Source organism: Vulpes vulpes, chromosome 11 (genome assembly GCF_048418805.1).
Source record: "Vulpes vulpes isolate BD-2025 chromosome 11, VulVul3, whole genome shotgun sequence".
NCBI classification, from domain to species: Eukaryota; Metazoa; Chordata; class Mammalia; order Carnivora; family Canidae; genus Vulpes; species Vulpes vulpes.
In genome coordinates, this window is record NC_132790.1 from 27,731,861 (window position 1) to 27,755,852 (window position 23,992).

Sequence of the window (23,992 nt, forward strand, 5' to 3'; positions counted from 1 at the left end):
TCAACAATTATACAAATCCTGAAAACCTGTAATGGGGTCATATAGCACATATTTAAAAATATCAGTTAGAGAAACCTTATGATTTAGTAATTTCTTAACTGTCTTTTATATACTCCAAGTAGTAAACCATATGACCACCCACTCCACCAAATGCCCCCCCTCCAAAAAAACCTATCTTCAATTGTGAAGGTGATATTTTTGAAAAAAGAATTTACCATGAGTCCATTTTGTCTCTCACCAAAAATAATGTACCTGAACTTTAAACAAAATTCACATTTTATTTAGGTTGAAATAAACTATACAAAATTGATTTTCTTCACCAAAAATAACAGCAATATTTTCTGTATTATTCCTAGATAACCACAAAAGACTTATTTTTGTAGGTTTTCCAGGTTTTGTTTATAAATCAAGACGAGGCAGTAGATATAGTCATGGAAAAAGACAGAGGAAAACAGACAAATCAGTTGTCAGTATCCATGGCCTCTGATCCTGTCTTGACCATGAACAGAGGTGTTCAACATACACCTGCTAAAAAGCTTACGAAGACATAGATGTTCAACATATACTTGCTAAACAACTCATGAGGATGTAGGCTCAACAAAGGAATGTAAACAGCAACAACCCAATGTGGAACAATAGCAGGTTCTCTCATTCAAACCTTAAGTATAACTTGTTCCTTTAAGTTCATTTGATAAAGACAAAATCTACACAGAAATCTTTGCTTGGCAAGCTCACTTTTCTCTCTGGTAACTCCCTTAACTCCATTATAGATTTTTAACATACTAAAACCCCTACTATTCAAAGGTCACTCATGAGCTTCATTGTAACATTTTACAAAATGTACTCCTTCTTCCGACACCTCTTGAAAATCTATTTTCTCCTAAGAACTGATAGTTCAAATACCCGACAATTGGATCCAGTGATAATAAATGTTATGTCTAAAATGACTTAACTAAAACAATTCCCAAGTGCTATTAGCAGAGATCCTGTAGAAGTGTAATGTGGCACTTTCAATGCTATCTTCTGGAAGAACAGTTATGTCTCCAAAGCACAGGAGTTCAATCAGGGGCCATTTTAAATAGGCAGATTATCAATGGCTAATGTACTTAATGAGAGGTCAATAAGTCAAGATATTCAGTGATTAAGTGGCCTACATACACCTGACAGTTTTTCTTTCTGTAAGATGTTTCAAATTTCTTACAGAGTTTTCCAAATATCAAACATAAGAGAAAGCCTACTTTTAAAGTCTCTTAGGTATTTTCAATGGTTTCTGAGTTATCTGTAGGAAGCTCTGACTTAGTTGTATAGAGTTTGATATATGTGTCTACCATTAAATCCAGATCATGTTTTATATCAAAATTTATGTTAAGCAAAGCCAAGTTACTTGACCTTTGGTCTGTCAAAGTGTTCCTCAGGTATGCTTTGAGACGCTTTCGCCCATTTTCATAGCGTTCATTCTCAACCTTCATCACAGGAAGAATACATAGGACTTTGAGCAATGCATAAACATTAGGAAAAAACTTGATGTCTGGTAGATGTAGGGCTTCATAAATGGTGGATGGAAGCTCTATATCTTTCCCTCTGTGTTTCCACTTGATTCTCCAGCAATGCAGCTCAGCTGAGAGTGTGTCAGGATTGGGCAGGTCACTTCTGTACATGTCAGCATGGTGCTCCTCCGATGTATTAAATTTGAGCTGTCCCATGACAGAGGGTACAAGAGATAAGCATTTAAGAGCTTTGAGGTGCTGTTCTGAGAATATATCTTTCAGTTCCTGAATAATGTGTTCCACTGTTGGAACACTTAGAGTTTCTTTATAGTAACTTTCAGAGGTGAGCTGAGATTCCAGGTTACTACCTTGCTGCGCTCTGCGGAATTTGCCAGGGAGTTTCATCTGAATATCTAGTTTAGTTGCCAAATTTGTGGCTTCTTCGAACCAAAATTCATGATAAACTTCAATATTTTCCATCACTTCATTTAGAGAATGCAGCACTGCAGTCAAGCTACTGGCTGCAAAGAAGACATCAGAGGTTTGCCCCTGGAGATTTTTCCCAAAGGCTCTTGTAAAAGATAGAACATTCTTAAGAACAACAATGGTAACAATGAAATCAAAATCTGTTACTGCACTACAGAGTACAAAAGCTCGACCAGCTATATAGTTATTCCATCTAATATTTGTATCACTATTTATACCATCTAAACATAGAACAAGTGCTTGTAGGAGATCCACTAAAATTTCAAAAGCATCATGCCTGCCTGTCCACTGAGAATGGCAGATTTCCTTCAGTTCTTTACCCTTTTCCTCATTATTCTGAAAGAGGACAGAAATTACATTGTCAAGCTCCAAAAGCAGTTGTGGAGATCGATGGAAGAACGAACAAACTTCCTCAATTGTTCCTAATGCAACAGATACTCCCACAACAGGCACTGATTTTGCCAACCACATGTTTAAGGCACAGGAAGAACAAAGTGTGTAGACAGCTTGGGGATATTTCTCTAAAAGTCTAGAAGCAACAATTTTCATTTTGGAAGAAAATCCACTAGATACAATGTAAGCCTGACCACGACAATATTCCATATTTAACCCCCACTTCTCAGTTATTGTAGTGTGAAATTTCACAGCCAAAATTTCCGCATCGGCTTCGTAAGGCAAGAAGCCCAAAAATTCCTCTCTCAGGTTATGAGATTCATCAACAAACCTCACCAACACAGGCAAGTGTTCTTCCCCTGCTATGTCCACTACATCATCAGTGATGATGGAAAAGAAGTGAGAGTCTCTCACTTCTCTGAGGGTTTCCTCCCGGATGCAGCTCTCACAGATTTCTAGCATCTGTTTCTGTTGTGTTTTTGAGCAGAACAATGTGTTAACTGCTGTTGTCTCAAAACGCTTTCTTAGAACCTCTTCACCAGAATTTATCCGGCACTCCAGCAGTGCTTGAAAGTTATCAGGAGTAAAGAGACCCTCTGGGATTTCATCAGTTTCATGCCCATCCAGAGGTATGTTTTGTTTTCCCATAAGAATCAAAATTTCAAATAAAGATTTTAGGTATTCTTTGTTTTCTTTCTCTTCGAGAGTCAAAGGTAAAATGTCTTCATCCTGTTCTTCACCCCCTTCTTCTGCACTGGGGTTCTGAGCATTGCTGTTGTTTATTTCTTTATGTTTGGGTTCCTGTTCAGAAGTTTCATCAACTAGAAAACAGAGAACTGATTTTATAAACAGGCTCATGAAGAAACATACAAACAAAAAATTGTATTTTTGATTGGTTAAATATTTAAAATTCACAAACTCATCCATTCAACATTCACAAGACACATACTGGATCACAGACTTGGATATAGAGGTTAAAATAAGACACATTCTAGTGGAGGAGACAAAGACTGTATAGATATATTTTAGTCCTACACGTAAATGCTGTTAATAAAGAAATGATAAGCTTAACAAGGCACGTCACATAAAACATATAAAAAGCAGTAACAGTCTGAGCTCTTAGAAAAAAGAAGAGAACTAATATTTATTGAGGCACAGTGTTGGCAATTTATATGGATCACATTACTCCCTCTACAGGCAGGTGCTATCAACCCCATTTGACAAATTGAGGAAAGTAAATAGTTGCCCAAGGTCACAGATGTAGTTAGAAGGATGAAGGTAAAATTCAAATCCAAGCCTGTCTGACTCTAAGGCCCATGCTGATGCAGTTTCTGTGAAATTAAGCTAGAGTTTTATATGGGAGAGAAGAGTTACACAAGCCAAAAAAACATAAAGTATATTTGGGCAATTTTTAGGGCAATATTGACTACTAGAATTATCAGCCTAATCTCTTTGTATTTGGATAGGAAAACCGAGGCATTGAGGTTAGTGCCCTGCCCACTGTCATACACACAATCCTGGACCCTGCCTGTGATCCCTTCTAGGTTCATTTTCTGAACATCATGGGATATTAGAAGTTCCAATAACAAAGTGAGTATAACTGCCCATATCAGGCACTCTGCTTCAAACCACTCTACTTCTGCACAAAATACTCTTGCCTCCTTTGCCCAACTCCAGGTCTCCTCATATAACAGAGGGGGAAAATAACAGTACTTACTCTAGGACTACTGTGAGAATTAAGTCAATTAAGTAAAGCACTTAGAATAAAGACTTAGTACAACACAGTTATGTTAATGATAGTAATAATAATAGCAACACAGTAGTAGTAGAAGACAAAGAAGGAGAAATAACAGTAACCACTGACAAGAACAAAAATGACTTCTAGTCCTCATTCTCAGGTGACACAGGTCAGACATCAGTACCTACAGAAAGACTTCTGGCTCCTACCCTCTATTGGGTTAAGTGTTCCCATAACATGTATTCCTTAAAAAGGTATCTAGAACTTAATATGCACCGCACATTGGGTGGACAAAAATTCTGCTCTTGTCGTTACTGTGGACTCCCCTTCTCTACATTAGGACACTCTGTGTGCCACACTGAGAACCTACCACACTGAGAACACAGCCCTAGTGGGGAGAAGCAAAGTGTATGGCACAATAGCTCTCAATCAAGAAACTAAACTAACACTTCAGTCTCAGACAATTCTAGACCATGAGACAATGCCTACTACACTCTTACATCATTCTCACGGTAGGTTTTGGATATAAAACTTATTTATTTGTTCTTACCAGGTCAAGGCCTTTTTAAAAGGCATTCAGAAGTTGAGTCATTAACACTATCACTTACTTTTTTTCTGTTTCAGTGTCCGGATTTCATCTTCACTCTAAATGATAAGAAAAAAAAAAAAAAAAACACCTTTAAGAAAACAACTCTAATTCATCACTATAGATTCATAAGTAAAAAGCATATCTTGATTCAAATTTAATTCCTTTAAGAGCATAAATTCCTTCTAAAGAAAACATTCTTTAAACAGAGATGACATAAAAGCCAGAACTACAATTTACCTAATAACTCCAAGCTCATGATAAAATACCAGAGGGGAAGGAATACATTGTTTAACTTACTTTATACCTAAATCATCATCATTTTGGGTTATAAGTGTTTGCTGGCTAATAAAAGGCACGAAAGTATAAGATGGGCATTCCAAGGGGTCACAAATCATGTCCCTCTCAATCCAATAGTGGGGCACGCCATGTAGGGGAGAGTTGTTGGATCCCAGAACCTAACACAAGAGCTATGAGAAATCCCTGGGAAGCAGAGAGTAACACAGAGCCAGTATGGAAGAGAAATGGATGCACACAGCAGCAGAGGGCCAAGTGGTACATACCTACAGGGGTCCTACAGTCCTACAGGACTGAGGAAGAACTTTCCAGTTGTGTCCTTTTATCTCCCTCTGACCCCTCACAATGCTTAAATCACAACCCACCCCATTTTGCCCATATTTAGGCAATTTTTAGGGCAACATTGACTACTAGAATTATCAGCCTGGGGCTAAGAAGCAGCAAAACCAGTGACAGCTGGAGTTAACAGGGTACCTGGTAGGCAATATGGGAACAAAATACTGCTGACAAGAGACGTCAGTAGGCTAGCCAATCTGGAACATTCCCTCCTAATCGTGTGAGCTGCAATAGCAAGGATAGTGGACCTGCAAGAGTATGTCTGTAGTAAGGCATGTGAGTTGGGGCAGAATACAGGGAAACGAGAGACACAGAGTGGTAAGTGGCCCAGTGCCTCACCCCTACTACATATTATTAAGAACGCTGATGTGGAAGACTGTTGTGGAGTGTCAGCACTCATCTATGAGAAATACCAGAAAAACAAACAGAGGGAAAGAAATGCATGAAGAAATAAAAACTGTGGATTTCTCAGAACTTAAAGATATGAGAGATGTGAGTCCAGATAATTAAACCATTTAGACATACTTAACACAAATGTCAAATATAGAGAAAAAAAAATAAAGACTTTGAGGGAAAAAAGCAGATCATCTCAAAAAAGAACAAGAATTGGGCTGGCATCAGACTTCAATAGCAGTAACAGATGCAAAAAGTAGAAAAGAATCAGTATCACATAGACTATATCCTCTATGTATCACTTAATAACAACAAGACTCCAAATAAAAACAATATATATATTTTTAAGATTATATTTATTTATTCATGAGAGACCCAGAGAGGGAGAGAGAGAGAGAGAGAGGTAGAGACACAGGCAGAGGGAGAAGCAGGCTCCATGCAGGGAGCCCATGCACTCGATCCCAGGACTCCAGGCTCACACCAAGCCAAAAGCAGCCACTTAACTGCTAAGCCACCCAGGCGTCCCTACAATATGGTTTTTAAAAATAAACTAATACCTGGAAACTAAAAACAAAAATAATCCTATGTTAAAGAACTAGGGGAATTATAAAACACTCCTGGCTAATCAATGAAAGCCCTCTATGATTGTGGGATACAGCTAAAACACACTGAGCCTTGAATACACATAAATATGAGCTGAACATTCAAGAAGCCAGAAAAAGAGCAAAAAGTAAATCTCCTACATCAAGAAGAAACCAATACAATAGCCCACAAGTGCAGCAATCACTGATAAAAGTAACTACTATTTCTTTGCAAACACTATTAAAACCTTAGTTTCAGAAAAAAAAAAAACAAGCATTCCAAAATCCTACATGCAGTTCATAAACTCTTGAAAATACATAAAACTTAAGAAGAGAAAAACAATAAATAAATCAAAATGGCAATCAAAACATTCCCTCATCTACCCCAAGCCTTCTGATGGTTTTATGGTTTAACTTTCAAGAGCAGATAGTATATACCTTATACAAGTATTTTTAGAAAAATTGAGAGGACAAAAAGGAAAGTTATCCAACTAATTTTATAATAGAATCTTGGTATCATAACTGGATAAGAGGAGTACACAAAAAGAAAATTACAGGACAACACTTAAAATTATAAATGCAAAATCTTAAATATTAACCAACTAAATCAAAGAGAGATACTGCAATCAATTAGGGTTCATCACAGGAACGCAAAGATGATTCAACAGCAGAAAATCCATCAATGTTATTCACTGCCTTAAAAAAGAAGTCAACTTCTCTACTCAATAGATGCAGTGAAAGCTTCTAAGTTCAATGAGTCATGATAAAAATTCTGAACATTAGGACTAAAAGAGAATGAAAGAAATCTCTTTAACTTGATAAAACTATCTAACAATATCAACAAATGTCACACTTAATGCAACGAGGCAAATGAACCAGCTGTGACATTCCTGGGCTGTTCAACACATTAGGGGATTGACTAAACAGTAACACAGGCAACAGGAAAATTTTAAATTATGAGAACTGGAAGAAGAGGCAAATCTGGAGGATGATACAATCAACTACATAGAAAACTTGGTGAACTATTAGGATGAATGAAAAGGGGACTTCAAAATTGCCAGAAACAATCTCAACCAGAATACATAATCTATACCAACAATAACCATAGTGAATTTAGGAAGTAATTTAAGGAAGATGTACATATTGTCCTCATTTATTTATCTGTTCATTCATGAGAGACACAGAGAGAGAGGCAGAGGGATAGATAGGCTCCATGCAGGGAGCCCACTGTGGAACTCATCCCGGGGCCCCAAGATCACACCCTGAGCTGAAGGCAGACACTCAACCACTGAGCCACCCAGGCATCCCCATATTGTTATCTTTTAAAGAACTGCAGCAAAAATCCTGAAGTTTTTTCAGATTTTTGATTTTGTACACTCCTAAAAGTATTTTTATTTTATTTTAAAGATTTTATTTATCTGAGACAGAGTCAGCAGGAGCAGGGAGAGGGATGAAGGGAGAGGGAGGAGCAGACTCCCCACTGAGCAGTGATTCCCAGGACCCTCCAGTCATGACCTACTGTAGGCAGACACTTAACCCACTGAAACACCCAGGTGCCTCTAAAAGTATTTTAATCATGTTTTCAAAGAATGAATATTCAGTTTTGTCAATGACTGTTATTACCTGATAGCTGTTTTCTTGTTTATGGATAGAACTAATTAATATTGGAAAAATGGTAATTCAAAGCATTCATGATGAAAATCCCCATACAATTTCTATAACTTGACAAAATAATTCTCAAATTCCTCTGGAAGAATAAGGTCCACAAATAGCTAAGACAACTTTGAAAAAGAACAGTTATTAAATCACTATATTTGAAAGTAACCTTACTTATTATAAAGCTATGGTAATAAAGACATACAAACTATAAATGGATCAAAGATCTAAATATGAAAGGTAAATATAGTAACAGAAAAGATGAGAAAATTAGATAAATGTTGTCTTAAGAAAGCACACAGTAGATAGACTGAAATGACAAATATTAAATACATTAGCATGGATACCAAAAGGAGGAGAGGAAATGGGAATGGGAATAGTGGGAAGGGGAAGAAAAATAAGGGTCTTGATGGTGGCAATGATGACAGAATGTCACAGACTAAGGAGTCTCAGTAATTTAATGTTGTTCACCTAACATCAACAAAATACAGGTAGGTTTCAATCATTACAACTAAAGAGTATCAAAGGAATATAAAAACATGCATAAATGATGTCATATACAGAGATTTAAAAACTTTTTCTAACCCTGCCAGTACTTAATAGTGATAGAACCGTTACCTTTAGGTAAAAGTATCCACGTCTTAACTTTTATACTTTCCCTTTCTTTATCCCTTTGTGCTGAATTCTGGAAATATCCCTCAGCTCCACTTTCCTTACTACAAAAGAAAAGGTAGTGTTTTTTGTTATTTTTTTTTCCTCCCCAGGAAAGGAATGTACTAGTGGTTTCATGCTGACAGCACACTTTGGCCCAAGTCAATGAGTATCAACAGGCTAAATTTGAGAAAGATTTTCCAATTTAAATACTAAATTAATCATCTTACATCCATGCTACTTCAATAACCACAGCATTCACCTCCTGTGTTACCTTTGAAATAGAGAGTAACTTGGGTTCAATTTTAACATTAGTGCCTCTATATTTGATTTCATAGTATTACAGGAGGTGGGAAAGCCAAAAGCACATTGACGTACCAATTCTTTTATTCGTTTCCTGTGTCTACTATGTGGATTGTTCAAATGACTGGTAAGATCAAATATTGTTGGTATTGCATTATCACGAAGAACTGTCCTATAAGGACTCTGAAAAAGAAAAATGTGTTAATTCAGAGACAGTCTGCAAAAATATATTACACATAAAGAAAATGCTTTGTTAATGACTTCCCTGTACTCCTCCAACTCTAGCTCTAAAGTGTAGAGACTGATGATGTCAGTCTAGATAAGCTTATCATTTCTAACTCTTTTTTTTCTTTTTTTTTTTTTTTTGCATTTTTGCCCTTCTGGTAATCTTACTATTTTAAATTAAGGAATGGAATTGATGGTAGGCACAGAAAATTAAATGTATTTGCATTTTGCATATATACTTCTAATTCATCCTCCCATCAACTCCATCTGTTCTGCCCTTCCATGAGCCACCAAATCTACAGCAGGCACAAAAGTTTATCAATCTATCTTTATGTGTTCTTAATAATTCTTTTCTTCTTTACCTGCTGTTCACTCTACTTTCACTACTATTACTAAGAAGCATCAAGGTACAGTGAAATAATATTGGACTGGGTGGGACACAGGAGACCTAGGAACTAGTCCAAACTCTACCAGTTACTCACTAGGAGATCCTGGCCGAATACTTTCCCTTTTTTTTTTTGTTTTTTTTTTACTTTCCCTTTTTCGATCTCAGTTTCCTCTTCTGATAAAATTCAAGTATTGAACTAGACCAGTATCTCCCAAAATGAAATTATTCACATGCTAATGATAATGCTTGCGTACCATCACCCGCACTTTTACATAATCTACTCATTTTTAAGTTAGCATTAAACTATAAAATGATTTTGATGAGCTACTTATATTTTTAACACATACTGTAAAACTCCCAAGATAAAAATTGATTCCTGTGCCACTTGAATCCATTTATATCATGATATGCATAATCGGACTTTTGCAAACATTGAACTAGGTATTTCTAAATTTCTAATTCTAATGTTTTTATCACTGAAGGATGACCATTCTCTATTCTAATTCCTGTTAACCTAATCCAACCTGGCCAGAAGCTGGATGCATACTTAGATGTTGACAGTCTTCAACAGCCAACCCAGAGGTCAGATAGGGACAAGAGGTTTATTAACAGGAAGAGCAACAGATGAATAACTGCATACATTCCCCCCAGCTAGTGCAAAGAAACAGTGCCCTTAATTTCTTCACATGTCTGCATTGACAAAGACAAAACATTCTTTTTAAAAAGCTTTCTCTGGAGCACTGATTGTTTCAAAGCTGACTATTAAAGCATGTTCATATGCCAAACAAAAATAACAACTCCTATGTTTTTTCACCCAGGAAAGGAAGGTTAGAATGATATGAAGAAACATATATAACTAAAGGGAACACACTATCGCGGGTTTTATCTAAAGAGTTGCTAAACACATTTGGGAAGTACTTCTATTCAGATTCAATATTTTCTAGTTCAACCCCACACCTCACAGAAAACACAAAGAAGAAAACAACTTTTTTTAAAAAAAAATCTATTTCTTAATGACACTCAGCTTCCAGTGCTGAGTCTGGAAGTCCAAGCATCCTGAGTCTACTAGGAAGTTTGAATCGGAGATTGATTAGGCATACAACCACTGAAGGGAGCAAAAACTATACTATACCCCAAACATCTCATCTTCCCCATTTAGCAAATGTCACAACATACACAGTCAACTCTTGATATCTTACCAATTATTCAACAAGGAGAGGAGGGATAAAATGTTCCTAATGAATTTCTTAAATTCAAATCAAATTAATTTGCTATATAAAAAGCAAAGCTATCACAAATCAAAAGATAGAACATGAATTAAAACATGTTGCTTTTCATAAATATTTACTTATAAGTTTATATGCCAAAAAGAACTATATTCAGTTTATGTGCATGATCGTTTTAACTCAGTATCAAGATTTAATCTTTAACTGCTGAACTAAAGTTTGAGCATAAAGCAGTGATGTTACTCTACCATCAAAGATTCTATTAGGCTTTGGTTGAACTAACTATGAATGTCTACTGATGAGACCTTCAACACCAAACTAATGAAGCCAAAACTCTCAAACATTTGGATATAGATATCATATAAGCCAGCAATAGCAGTAAAAAAAAAATTTACTACTACATGAAGAAGTTCTACACGTGTAGAAAGAACATTTTCTCGTATTTGTGTTATTCAAGACTGAAGAAACATGGAGATTTAAAAAAACAGCTCTTCTTTCTGTCCTATGCTCTGACTAAACATGAATATGATTAAACTATAATTTTATATTTCTCACATTAATCTTATTGGAATTATCTATTTAAGAGACTATATCTATTACTAAAATAAAAATGCATATGGCTTGTATTTTAAAATAATAATTTGGGATATTTTTACTTAATGTCAAGAACATAAAAGTAGTTTGCCTTTTAAATACAAGAAATCCCTTATTTTGGTTGATCATTATTACCCTCTTACACAGCAAGGCAAAAATATCCCTCAAATATTTGTGATTAAACTGTTGAACCGGAATTGGCTCACCTCCCAATGACTTCACAAGTATCTGCTTCAATTAATTTTGAGAAATAAAATAACCCAATCATTCTTTAGTTTTCTGATGCCTCTGCAAAATGTATCTGAAAAAAATATCAAAATACATTGCTGCATAACAATATATAGTGTATCTTCAAATCAAGTTTATGTCTATCCCAATATCTGAGATGATACATCAGTTATACCTAAACAAGAATATATTATTTAACAAAACTGTCTTCCTAACTAGTTTCTAAAGTGTTTCAGATCTGCTTTATTTCAATCAAATCTGCCTTATTTGTGTCTCCTATAAGTCACAGCAATAATAGAATTACAGAGGGTTAAAAATGTTAGATCTCAGGAATTATCTCGTTTAATATCCTTATTAGTATCTGGGGCCCAGAAAGGGAAAGTGACTTGGCCAAACTCACAGAGTTGACAGCAGTAAGGCTAGAGATCCAGGTTTTGAAATGAAATTGCAAATTATTGATGGAAAATGTTTTTCATATTAATTATATGATTTGCTTCTTGTTGTAACTTGCACATAAAAATTAAGGGTTGATTCTAACAGCACATATGAAAACATGAAAACAAAAAGCTCCATTTATCAATGAAGATTTCACTTATAAAAAAAGCTCTGGAGAAGCTGCTCCAAGTAAAAACAAACTCTACCTTAAACACTTTAATAATCATCCAAAATTCTCTGAAGGCTGAATAAGAAGTGTAAAAATGGCAACCCCTGGTGAGTAGGAATGGGGCATCAGAAACGGGGGTTAAAAAAAAATCCCAGGTTTTGAAGAACAAAATAGATACTATTCAGTTCCAAATTCGTCTTCATCTTTAAAAAAAAGTGGTGGAAAAAAAAAAAGTGGTGGGGTGCAAGGATACATTCAAACATTAATAAAGTTTTACAATTTCCAAACAGATACTGAGAGAGAAAACAAAGAATCGAAGCTCTTCTATTACTTACAGTTCTACAGATCATAGAGGTCTCAAAGTGTTTGGCACATAATCGATAATGTTTATTTAGTTGATCAGGTGTTTTATCTTCTAAATCTGCTCTCCTACAATTCTCCACCCATTTCTGGCATCTATAAATAAATCAAAATGCAATTATGAAATATGAGCTCAACATTTATATTTCAGCATTCAGCTATAAGACAAATATATATTCCAGGCAATGGATTCCTGCTCCCCTCTCCTTGCAGAATATAATTTGGAGAAGCTGACTGATAACAAAATGAGAGCTAGAAAATCATTCAGTACATTCAATTATAGACAAGATTAAGAAGTAACTTGCTCAGAGTCATGCACAAAATCAGCAGTAAAACTAGAATTTAAACCTGAGTCTTTCAATTCCCAGGACATCTTAGCACCAAAAAAGGACTCAATTATCAGTAGTTCAAGCAAAAAGTTGCAGAACGATGAGACCCACAGCCTAACATTCCTTTCAGGATTTCAACTTAAACAAGGATATAAAACAAGTCATTGCAAAAAAAATCAGTAAACAGATGTTCTATAAATCATTAGAGTTTCCTTTAAAAAAAAAAAAAGATTTTATTTATTCATGAGAGAGACAGAGAGAAAGAGGCAGAGACACAGGCAAAGGGAGAAACAGGCTCCATGTTTTGGAGCCCGATGTGGAACTCGATCCAGGGACCTCAGGATCATACCCTGGGCCAAAGGCAGGCACTAAACCAGAGCCACCCAGGGATCCCTCATTAGTTTCCTATAGGAGCATGATGCTTGTATTCATCTGCCTTATTATGAACATGACTTATTATCTACAATATGTACAGACTAGATTGCAAGCTCCATGGATGCAGGCATTGTACCTATACAATGTAGTAACAGAAGGTGTTGAAGATAGTGAATAAAACAAAGTACCTATACAAAGGGAAAATAGGGAAGGGAAAATAAAACACCCTCTTGGTGTTTACATATCTGCAGAAAAACAATAATGACAACGAGAATAATGTGTACTAACACTTAGTATGAATCAGACACCATTCTAAGTCCTTTCCAACAGGGGTACATTATTCCTCTTATGCAGATAAAGAAATGAAGGCACAGTAAATGTTAATTTGCTAAACTAGATATTTCCTTCATTCCTCAAAGTTCTAGGAATAAAAATTGTCACAAGTCACAAATTTGAAGACATCCACTTTATAATCACATCATAGTATATTATGTCTCAATATTACAGTTTACTCTTCCACACACATATACTCTGATACTTAATTATCTCCACTCTCAATATGTAAAACCATGGTGAAATGATTATCTAACTGAAATTAAAACCACACCTAAATTGTACAGCATTTCATTCAACCAAGAAGTATTACTGCACAGTAATATCAAATGTCCATATTTTAATGTTTTCATACAGTTGTGCAATATGATTTCATAAGCATTTCATGTTTCAACATCCAAATATTTGGTACAGAAACTGTCTGTCTGTCTCACTATAAAATACCTGGCCATACTGCTACAGCTAAGTTTGGCTTTTAATTCTTAGATCTCTGAACACCTTCCATACAGAATACTACTGTCTGTGTTATGTCTAAACTAAGTCGAGACAGCTTTCTGATATCACAAGCATTCAGATTCAATCAAGAATAGATTGGGCAGGGGCACCTGGATGGCTCAATCTGTTAAGCATCTGTCCTCAGCTAAGGTCATGATCCCAGGGTCCTGGGTTCCAGCTCTCCGTCGGGCTCCAGGGTAGGTGGGGAGCCTGCTTCTCCTTCTGCTCCTCCCCCTGCTCATGCTCTCAAGCTCACTCTTGCACTTGCTCACTCACTCTCAAATAAAGCCCAAATAACTACACATCTATGTCTTCATATCAAATACCTAGAAGTAAATCTAGTGAAAGATGTGCAAAACCCTCTAACTGAAAGACATTTTAAATAACTTAAATAAATGGAGAGATATACAAGTTCATGAACTGGTATACTAAATTCTAAATATATCAATTCTCCTCAAATTGATTTACTCATTCAATCAAAATCCCAAAAAGTTGGTGTGTGTGTGTGTGTGTGTGTGTGAGAGAGAGAGAGAGAGAGAGAGAAATGACAAGATAATTCTAAAACTTTTTATACAGAAATTCAAAAGGCCAAGAATAGTCTATATAATCTTGGGGCAAAAAAAGTTGAAAGACTTACACTATCAAATATTAAGACTTATAAAGTTTAGTAAGACAGTGTGGTATTGGCACAGGATAAAATAATGAAACAAAATGGAGAGCTGAGGATACTTAAGACAAAGGTGCAGCAGTGAGGACAAAAGTTTTTTTTTTTTTTTATTTTTTTTTATTTATAATAGTCACAGAGAGAGAGAGAGAGAGACAGAGACACAGGCTGAGGAAGAAGCAGGCTCCATGCACCGGGAGCCCGATGTGGGATTCGATCCCGGGTCTCCAGGATCGCGCCCTGGGCCAAAGGCAGGCGCCAAACCACTGCGCCACCCAGGGATCCCCAAAAGTTTTTTTCAATAAATAGTGCTAAGTCAATTTGATGATCATATGAAAAAAAATTAATCTTGACTCCTACTTTCACACCATATGCACAAAAATAAATACCAAGTGCACTATAGATCTATGGAAAGTAAAATAATAAGCTTCTAAAAATAACACAGGAGACTAACTCCATTATGTTGGCATAAACAAGGATATTTTAAAGAAGGCAACAGAAAGCGCAAACTCTAAAGCAAAAGATGAATTAATTTCACTCCTTTGAAGTTTGTAACTTTTCTCCATTAAAAGTAGCCATTGAAGAGTGAAATAGCAACCTACAAAATGGAAGAATGTATCTGCAATACATATATCCAACAATAGACTCATATCCTAAATACATGTTTTGGATATGTATTGGCTATGTCTCATTAGCAAATAAATCAGACAATCCAGTATAAAAATGGACCTCAGATGTGATCAAGCAACTTACAATAAAAAGGTTATCCAGATGGACAATACACATGAAAAAAAGTTCATGAAAAAAAGGGCTCAATCTCATTAGTCATCAGGGAAGTACTAATTAAAACCATAACAAAATATTACTACATACCTTCAAGAATGATTACAATGTAAAAGAGAATACCAAATGTAGTGGCACTCTTGGGAATGGGAATGAATGAACTAGCTAGCTCTCACAAACATAATGCGGAGTAAAATGAGCCAGGAGTACATCTATGATGCCTTTTATATGAAGGGAATGCTTTTAAGTACATACATAATTATCTCTCAAACTGACCACTGTCTCCCCTTTCCTAGCTCTCCCTGTCATTGTTCTGTGCCCTATACCCCAGACTCTGTAACCTTTCCTCTTAGCAGAATGACTCTCTGAATCCTTCTAACTTCCAAACTGGTCTTGGCCCTTCCCTACTAGCCCCTTTTCCATGCTGAGGAGTAAATGTTTCAAAAAGCTAATTTCAGAATGTTTTGCCCACTTACGGTCCTTTGGTGCTTCTCACAACTCTTAGAATAAAGAAATAATTCCTCGCCTGTCATAAGATCCTGAACAATTTGGACCTTGTCTACCCTTAGATCTTCATATCAAACCACCCTTCTAGGGATCCCTGGGTGGCGCAGCGGTTTGGCGCCTGCCTTTGGCCCAGGGCGCGATCCTGGAGACCTGGGATCAAATCCCACGTCGGGCTCTCGGTGCATGGAGCCTGCTTCTCCCTCTGCCTGTGTCTCTGCCTCTCTCTCTCTCTGTGTGTGACTATCATAAATAATAAATGAAAAAAAATTTAAAAAAACAAAACAAAACAAACAAAAAAAAAAACAAACCACCCTTCTAGTCCCTTTGCCCCTTTACATGCCATACTTCAGTTTCATGAAGTCACTGCAATCACTTCTATCTTCTATGCTGTTTATTCAGCCTAGTATCCTCTTTTTTTTCTCGCTTCCTTTGCTAAGGAAAGCCTATGCAAAGATCAACCTTCAGATCTTAATTCAAATGTTATTTCTTGAAGGAAACTTCCTGATTCAGATGTGTATACATATGTATATGAGTATGTATACATGCACACACAGGAAGGATTCCCCTTCCTCTCTGTATATGGTCTCTCAACATCCTTTATTTATCCTACTATATTATTACCATCAGTATAAACACGCCTAATATCTATCTAAAAAATTCTGTTAACCTGGATTCTCTGCATAGCAAAACTAGCTATTTTTCACATTATCTACATTTTCTTTTGTGTATTTTTTTAATTGGAGTTTGATTTGCCAACATATAACACCCAGTGCTCATCCCATCAAGTGCCCCCCTCAGTGCCCGTCACCCAGTCACCCCATCCTCTCATCCACCTCCCCTTCCACTACCCCTTGTTCGTTTCCCAGAGTTAAGAGTCTCTCATGTTCTGTCATCCTGATATTTCCCACTCATTTTCTCTCCTTTCCCCTTTAATCCCTTTAACTATTTTTCATACAATGTTGGTCCTTCTCCGATTGACTTATTTCACTTGGCATAATACCCTCCAGTTCTATCCACTGTCCAGTTCTATTCAACTGTCTCCATTTTCTTATCTCACATTCTTTCATCAATTCCAAGTAGGCTTCTGCTTTATCTCTTTTCCACTGAAACTGCTCAAGATTATGAATGACTTCCATCTGACCAAATCCAATGGTCACTTTATATCCTCATCTTAATCACCCTTTCAGTACTACATTGTTTTTTTATTTTTCCCTTTGATGGTTTCCTACTTGCAGCATTTCCAAAAACATATTTAAAGGAACAGTGATCAACTGTTCCATTAAAATGAAATAAAGTTTCATGGTCAAAAAGTTTGGGTAATACTACATATTTTACCCTATTCTTGGGGTTTAGGTATTTCTGTGGGACTTTGACCACATTAGCTAATTGTCATCTGAAAGCACAGACTATCACAAAACCTACTGTGAAGTTTAAACGAAATAATGTAAATAAGATATGCAGAACAGTGCCTGGCATATAGAATATGAAGTATTCTATAAGAAATATTATTGCAACTCACAGCATTGGCTACAGGATTAAATGAGATATGAAAGCACTTTAAGATCATATTTTATAGAGGTGATTCTCAAACTTCACACTCTCTTTACACTCTTATTGAGGACCCAAAGAGCTTTTGTTTAACAGTATTTATCCTTACAGCAATTAAAACCAAGTACATTTAAAAAATGTTTATTAATTCATTAAAAATCACAATCCCATTACATGTTAACATAGATAATATTTTAATGAAAATTTATGCATTTTCCAAAATAAGAAACATTTAGTGAAAAGAACGGAACTGTTTTCTACCTCTGCAAATCTTTTTAATGTCTAACTTAAAGAGAAGATTGCTAGATTCTCATACCTGCTTTTGTATTTAATCTGTTGCCATATGTGGCTTTGGTTAAAGTATATGAAGAAAATCTGGCCTTAAGCTGCTATGCAGTTTAAAAAGGTAATTACAATATTTCTCTCTTACCCAAATTACTATGGATATTCTTCTTTAATACTACACCAAAACTCCACAAGTGTTGGTTACTTAAAGATGAATTGCGACGTGGAATTTGAAACCAGACCAATAAGCTTTTTCACTCTATTACATTGAAATTCATTGGTGTATCTTACACTTGGAATAGAGCTTTTATTTGGGCATGTGTTTGTAAAATTATGAATTGGTCAATTTGGAAAATATTAGTTCAGTCAGTTATGCAAATCACCATTATGCAATTTAAGAAGTCACATTTATCAATATCACCATCAATCCCATGAGGAAAGTCTTAAGAGAGTTGTCAAGCTCAAAGTGGTGCATATGAGTTTTTCAAAATTATAATTTTTGCTTGAATGTCAATTTTCCCTTGAAGTAGCAGGCTTTCATTCTTTTCTGAGAAAATGTCTACCAAACACTGGCATGTATATAATCAAACTTAGAAAATTTTAGAAAATACACCAGACAACTTAATCAGAGCAATGATGTTACCATGTTATGGAGCCTCTCAGAAACTCCAGTGCACACTCCTGAAAGAATGAATACAAAAAAGCAAATAATGTCAGAGTTATCATGAAATAGTTTTTATCTCGTAGACTCCCTAGAAGGGTCACAAGTGCCCCCAAACCCACTTTTACATTTTACAAGGCAGAGTATATTAATTCTCAATTAACTTTGATTAAACTGCCAAAAGAATCTTAGAACACCTTACTACCTCAGGAATGAGTTAGAACTAATAACCTGAGAAGGAAGAAAAGGGCTTCAATTGTCCAACTTACCCTAATAGGAGCAATTCTTTAGCTCTACTTGTACCTCACTTCATCTAGGGATGAGCTCCACCATGAGCTACCCCCAGGCCTTGAGATTAGTCAGACCATCCTGGGGCCATCCAGATTTAGGCAGGTTTTTTTCTTTTCACTTTAATATTAGGTGAACTGATTCGATTATTTTATAGTTTTGTTTTGTTTTGTTTTGTTTTGTTTTAAAGGGGGGAAATGCCTGGGTGGCTCAGCAGTTTTGCACCTGCCTTTGGTCCAGGGCGTGATCCTGGAGTCCTGGGATCGAGTCCTGCATTGGGCTCCCTGCATGGAGCCTGCTTCTCTCTCTGCCTGTGTCTCTGCCTCTCTCTCTGTGTGTGTCTCTCACGAATAAATAAATAAAATCTTTGGGCAGCCCGAGTGGCTTAGCGGTTTAGCGCTGCCTTCAGCCCAGGGCGTGATCCTGGATACACAGGATCAAGTCCCATGCCAGGCTCCCTGCAAGAACCTGCTTCTCCCTCTGCCTCTGCCTCTCTCTCTGTGTCTCTCATGAATAAATAAATAAAATCTTTAAAAAAAATAATAGATAAAAGGCACAGCATAGGGAATATGGTCAATTGGTACTGCAAAAGCACTGTATGATGACAGATGGTAGCTACACTTCTGGTGAGCATAACATAACGTAAAGACTTATTGAATCACTACATTGCATGCCTGAAACTAATATTCAACATTGTGTGTCAAGTGTACCTCAATTTAAAAAAACCATAAACATTAATTTAAAAAGGTAAATAGCACATTAATGCCACTTTTTCTAAATCAATAATAGGTAGCATATTTTGAAATTCCACACTGTGCCCTTTATTTTAAATTTTAAATTACTTCAAATAGCTGTTCATAAGTGTCCATGCATTTATAAATATAACAAAAAGTGTACTATTTAATAGCATTAAATATATTTATCTTTATTTTTAGTTAACAGTAGTTAACTTTTCAAGAATAGATTGGCAATGTCATCTTTTATCAACCTTCCCTACAACTCATTTACAGAAAAAAAATATACTTAATAACCCTAAAAATGCTGTTATTAATTTAATACACACTTCTGAAAACTACTTCTTTCTTATACTTCACTCTGGGCACAGTAAAGAAGAAACTATTAAATACAGAAGAATTTGAAATCCTTAGTTGGAGAAAATTTGGTTTGGATAAAAAGTTAGGATCCTGAAAATATTATGTTAACTAAAACAAACCAGACATAAAGGACAATTGTATGATTCCATTTACATGAAGTACACAGAACACACAAATTCATGGAGACTGAAAGTAGGTGGGACAGGGTGGGGGGGGGAGGGAAGGTGTTACTGTTTAATGGTTACAGTTTTTGCTTGGGGTAATGAAAAAGCTTTAGAAATGGATAGTGGTGATGGCTGTACAACACTGTGAATGTAATTAATGCCAATGAATTACATATTTAAAAATGGTATAATGGCAATTTTTATGTTATATGTTTTACCAAAATGTTTAATGCAATATATACTGAATATACAATAATACTGTATAATGTATATTAAAATGCACTTAATATACATTCTAAATGGGTGAATTGTATGATATGTGAATTATATCTCAATAAAGATGTTTAAAAGAGTTAAAAAAAGAAGTTCATAATTTGGTCTTAAAGTATTCAAAGGACTCTGACATAGAAAATAGAACAGATTTGCTCAGTGTGACTGTAGGAACAAAACTAGGACCTCCAAAGCATAATTTATAGGGAGGCATATTTCCACTTAACACAAGGAAGAAACAACAGCCAAAGCTGTCCAAATCTTGAAGTCTCCCTTCACAAAACAGAATAGTCATTAGAGGTGTTTCAGCAAAGGCCCTATCAGGAATGCACAGGGCCCCTAAAGGGTCTGTAAATACCTTGATAGTGGAATGCAAAATTGTGTCTCTGTCTTTTCTCAAGCAACGTCCTTATGTTAGATTCTCAAAGGGGACAGACTGCACTAGATCCAAAAACTCCTTCCAAATTTGAGACTGTACACCCCTACTGGCCATACTCCCCCTCTAAAAAGTGTAATGAAAAGAGCATTCGCTATAGTTTATCAACACAAATGACCTGTGGTCCAGAATCAACTAATGTTGTCCTCATTATGCAAGTGAAATATACTCTCAAGACTGCCCTTGGGCTAAAATTTGGGTAAAAAGAAGATTATGCTTAAAGGGTTAAGGCCCAGTTAGATTCAGGTGCTCACCTTCTCTGCTCCCACAGAATCCAACAGCTATTCCTCAATCTTCTGAGCTAGCTCTTCCTCACCTCCCTGAACTTTAAACACCAGGAATGCCTCAGGGCTCAATCACCAGACATCCACTGCTTTATTTACCCCAGAGCATGACTTTAGATGTCCTCTATAATCTGAGAACATCCATATTTACAATCTAGTCTGAATGTCCAATCTTTACAATCTAGCTCTAAATACAATCTTTACAATCTTTAGCTCTAAAATATTTAGGTTACTGATCTAAATATGAGCCATTTTGAGTTCATTTCTGGAGTATTCCTGAACATCTATCAAGCCCCTCAAACTTCACATCCCAAACCAAATTTTTAACATGTCTCCACCGAATCTGCTCCTCCCAGTCTTCCATAGCTCAGTAACAAAGGCTCAAGCTAAAAAATCTTGAGTCATTCTTGACTTCCCTTTTTCTTACAACTTACATCTAAACCATTAACAAATTCTGTTGGCTTCACCTTCAAAACATATCTCAAAGGGCGCCTGGGTGGCTCAGCGGTTGAGCGTCTACCTTTGGCTCAGGGTGTGATCCTGGAGTCCCAGGATCAAGTCCCACATCAGGATCCTTGTATGAAGCCTGTTTCTCCCTCTGCTTGTGTCTCTGCCTCTCTCTCTGTCATGAATAAATAAATAAAATCTTTTTTTAAAAAAAGTATCTCAAATAGAAGCTTACCTAACCTCCTCCTCTACTAACCTGGATTACTGCAATTGCCTTAAAAAAAAAAAAAAAAAAAAGGATCCTTGGGTGGCGCAGCGGTTTGGCGCCTGCCTTTGGCCCAGGGCGCGATCCTGGAGACCCGGGATCGAATCCCACGTCAGGCTCCCGGTGCATGGAGCCTGCTTCTCCCTCTGCCTGTGTCTCTGCCTCTCTCTCTCTCTCTCTCTGTGACTATCATAAATAAATAAAAATTAAAAAAAAAAAAAAAAAAGATTTTACTGAGCGAGGGCGGCTCAGCGGTTTAGTGCCGCCTTCAGCCCAGGGCAGAATACTGGAGACCTGGGACTGAGTCCCACGTCAGGCTCCCTGCATGGAGCCTGCTTCTCCCTCTGCCTGGGTCTCTCTCTCTCTCTCTCTCTCTCTCTCTGTGTGTGTCTCTCATGAATAAATGAATAAAATCTTTTAAAAAATAAATATAGTCAGTCTGCTCTAAACCCTTGTATGACTTTGTGTCTCACTGAGAATAAAGGCCACAGTGCTTTACACGGCCTACAATGTCCTACACAATTTGCCCCTACCATACGAATATACACACGCTTTTCTGGTCTCATTTTTTCCCCTCTCCCTTCCTTCCTTAAACCAGCTCTACCGTCCATGGACTTCTGGCTGTACCTGTAACATGCATGCCTTGACTTCCCATTTACTGTTTCCACAGACTGGAACACTTTTCCCCTAGATATCTCCACGGTTGGCCCGCTCAACTACTTCTGGTTTTTGCTCAAATTCACCTTAGTGGGGCCTTCTCTGATCACCCTATTTAAAATAGCAACTGTGCCTCCCCTGCTACTCCTTATTCCTCCAGCCTGCAACATTTGCCTTTTCTCCATAGTATTTACCACATGACCTACTGTATATACATATTTGTCTGTCTTCCTCCACTAGGATATAAACTTCAGGAGCAGGTACTTTGATTTGTTCATCTGTGCACTAGTGCTTAGAGCAATGCCTAGCGTATAGTAGGCCTCCAATAAATATTTATGAAACTAAAAAAAATATTTGTGGAATATAGGATGCTATACTACAATCGCCTTCTACATCTGTCTCAACAGACTGTGAGCTCTCTGCAGGCAGCAACACTGTCTCAATTCACGTCTGAATTTCTGACACCTAACACTAGTGTGGGCACACAGTCAGTGCTGGTTTGAAAAGAACGGATCAACAAGAGACCGAGGAAAATTCTTCAGACTTCCCGCAGTCCCTACTCTGTCGTAAGTCAGAGCGTGCGGGTTCCCTTCAAAGAAGAGGGCTCAGTATCAATTCCCACCCCACGCCTCCCACCCTACCCTCCGTTATCCACCCCCCCCCCCCCGTTAACCAAGTGAGACAATGAATAACGGTCAGAGCCATAATTTGAACCAGGAACATCAAGTGCGCTGTAGGAAGTAACTGTGACTTGACGAGATCAAAGGTGACCAGACTAAAAAAGCAACCCCGCTGCAGAGGTGGCGGCAAGGAGAGGGAAGGGCCCTGGTGACCCCGACCACAGAATCCAAGTCCCTCTTTGACAGCTGAGGAAACCGAAGCCTAGAGAGCGGAGCGACCCGCCCGAGGTCACCAGCACCCGACCAGGGGCGAACCCGGCTCACCTCGCCTGCGCGCCGCCCCAGTTGCCCCTTGTTTCGGGTGGTGCCGCCGCGCCGAGCCCCCGCTGGCGCACGTGCTCCGAGGGCCCCCGGGCGCCCACCGGCCCGCGGCGCAAGGCCTGTGGCCCACCTCGGGCCGAAGCTGGGGGCGACGACGGCGGCCCACTCCCCCCGCAGCCCCGCAGCCCCGCAGCCCCGCAGCCGGCGGCTGGCAGCGCGCGCCTCGGGGTGGGCCCGGGGCTGCCGGCTCCGCGCCCGCCGCTTACCTGGCCGGATCCCGCGGGAACCTGAAGAAGGCCAGGTCCGACTGCGTGCTCTTCCTCGTGCAGTTGGGGGCAGCGCAGAAGTTCGGCATCGTCGCCCACCCGCCGGCCGGCCCAGCCCTCCCCTCCCCGCCTCCTCAGGGCAGCCCGCCCGCCCGTCGGGGCCGGGGAGGGGAGCCAGGCCGGCCGGCCGGCTCGGCCAGGCCGGCGCGCCGGGGGGAGGGGCGGCGGGCGAGAAGCCGCGAGGGGCAGGAGGGGCGCCGCGGTCCGAGGCCGGGCTGGGGACGCGGCTCCACAGTGCTGTGAGCGGCCGGGAGGATTTACCGCCGCCGCCGCCGCAGCTGCCGCTGGTGCACCTCCCGCCCGCCCGG

General features: G+C 38.1%; 1 protein-coding gene across 1 annotated transcript; it reads right to left on the reverse strand.

Moving 5' to 3' along the window:
* Positions 1 to 258: 258 nt before the first annotated feature.
* Positions 259 to 23,965, reverse strand: THAP12 (THAP domain containing 12). Its single transcript, XM_072725952.1, has 5 exons — positions 23,625 to 23,965; positions 12,508 to 12,628; positions 8,983 to 9,090; positions 4,713 to 4,749; positions 259 to 3,187 (listed from the first exon to the last, which is right to left on the reverse strand). Exons 1-5 carry the CDS (start codon positions 23,711 to 23,713, stop codon positions 1,251 to 1,253), a joined length of 2,292 nt encoding a protein of 763 aa, XP_072582053.1. The 5' UTR covers positions 23,714 to 23,965; the 3' UTR covers positions 259 to 1,250.
* Between the last annotated feature and the right edge of the window lie 27 nt (positions 23,966 to 23,992).

Coding starts and splice junctions, on each gene's coding strand:
- THAP12 (XM_072725952.1), bottom strand. CDS start 23,713: ATGCCGAACTTCTGCGCTGCCCCCAACTGCACGAGGAAGAGCACGCAG. Junction 12,629..23,624: donor TTCCCGCGGGATCCGGCCAG/GTAAGCGGCGGG, acceptor ATTTATTTATAG/ATGCCAGAAATGGGTGGAGA. Junction 9,091..12,507: donor CCTCTATGATCTGTAGAACT/GTAAGTAATAGA, acceptor TTTCTTTTTCAG/AGTCCTTATAGGACAGTTCT.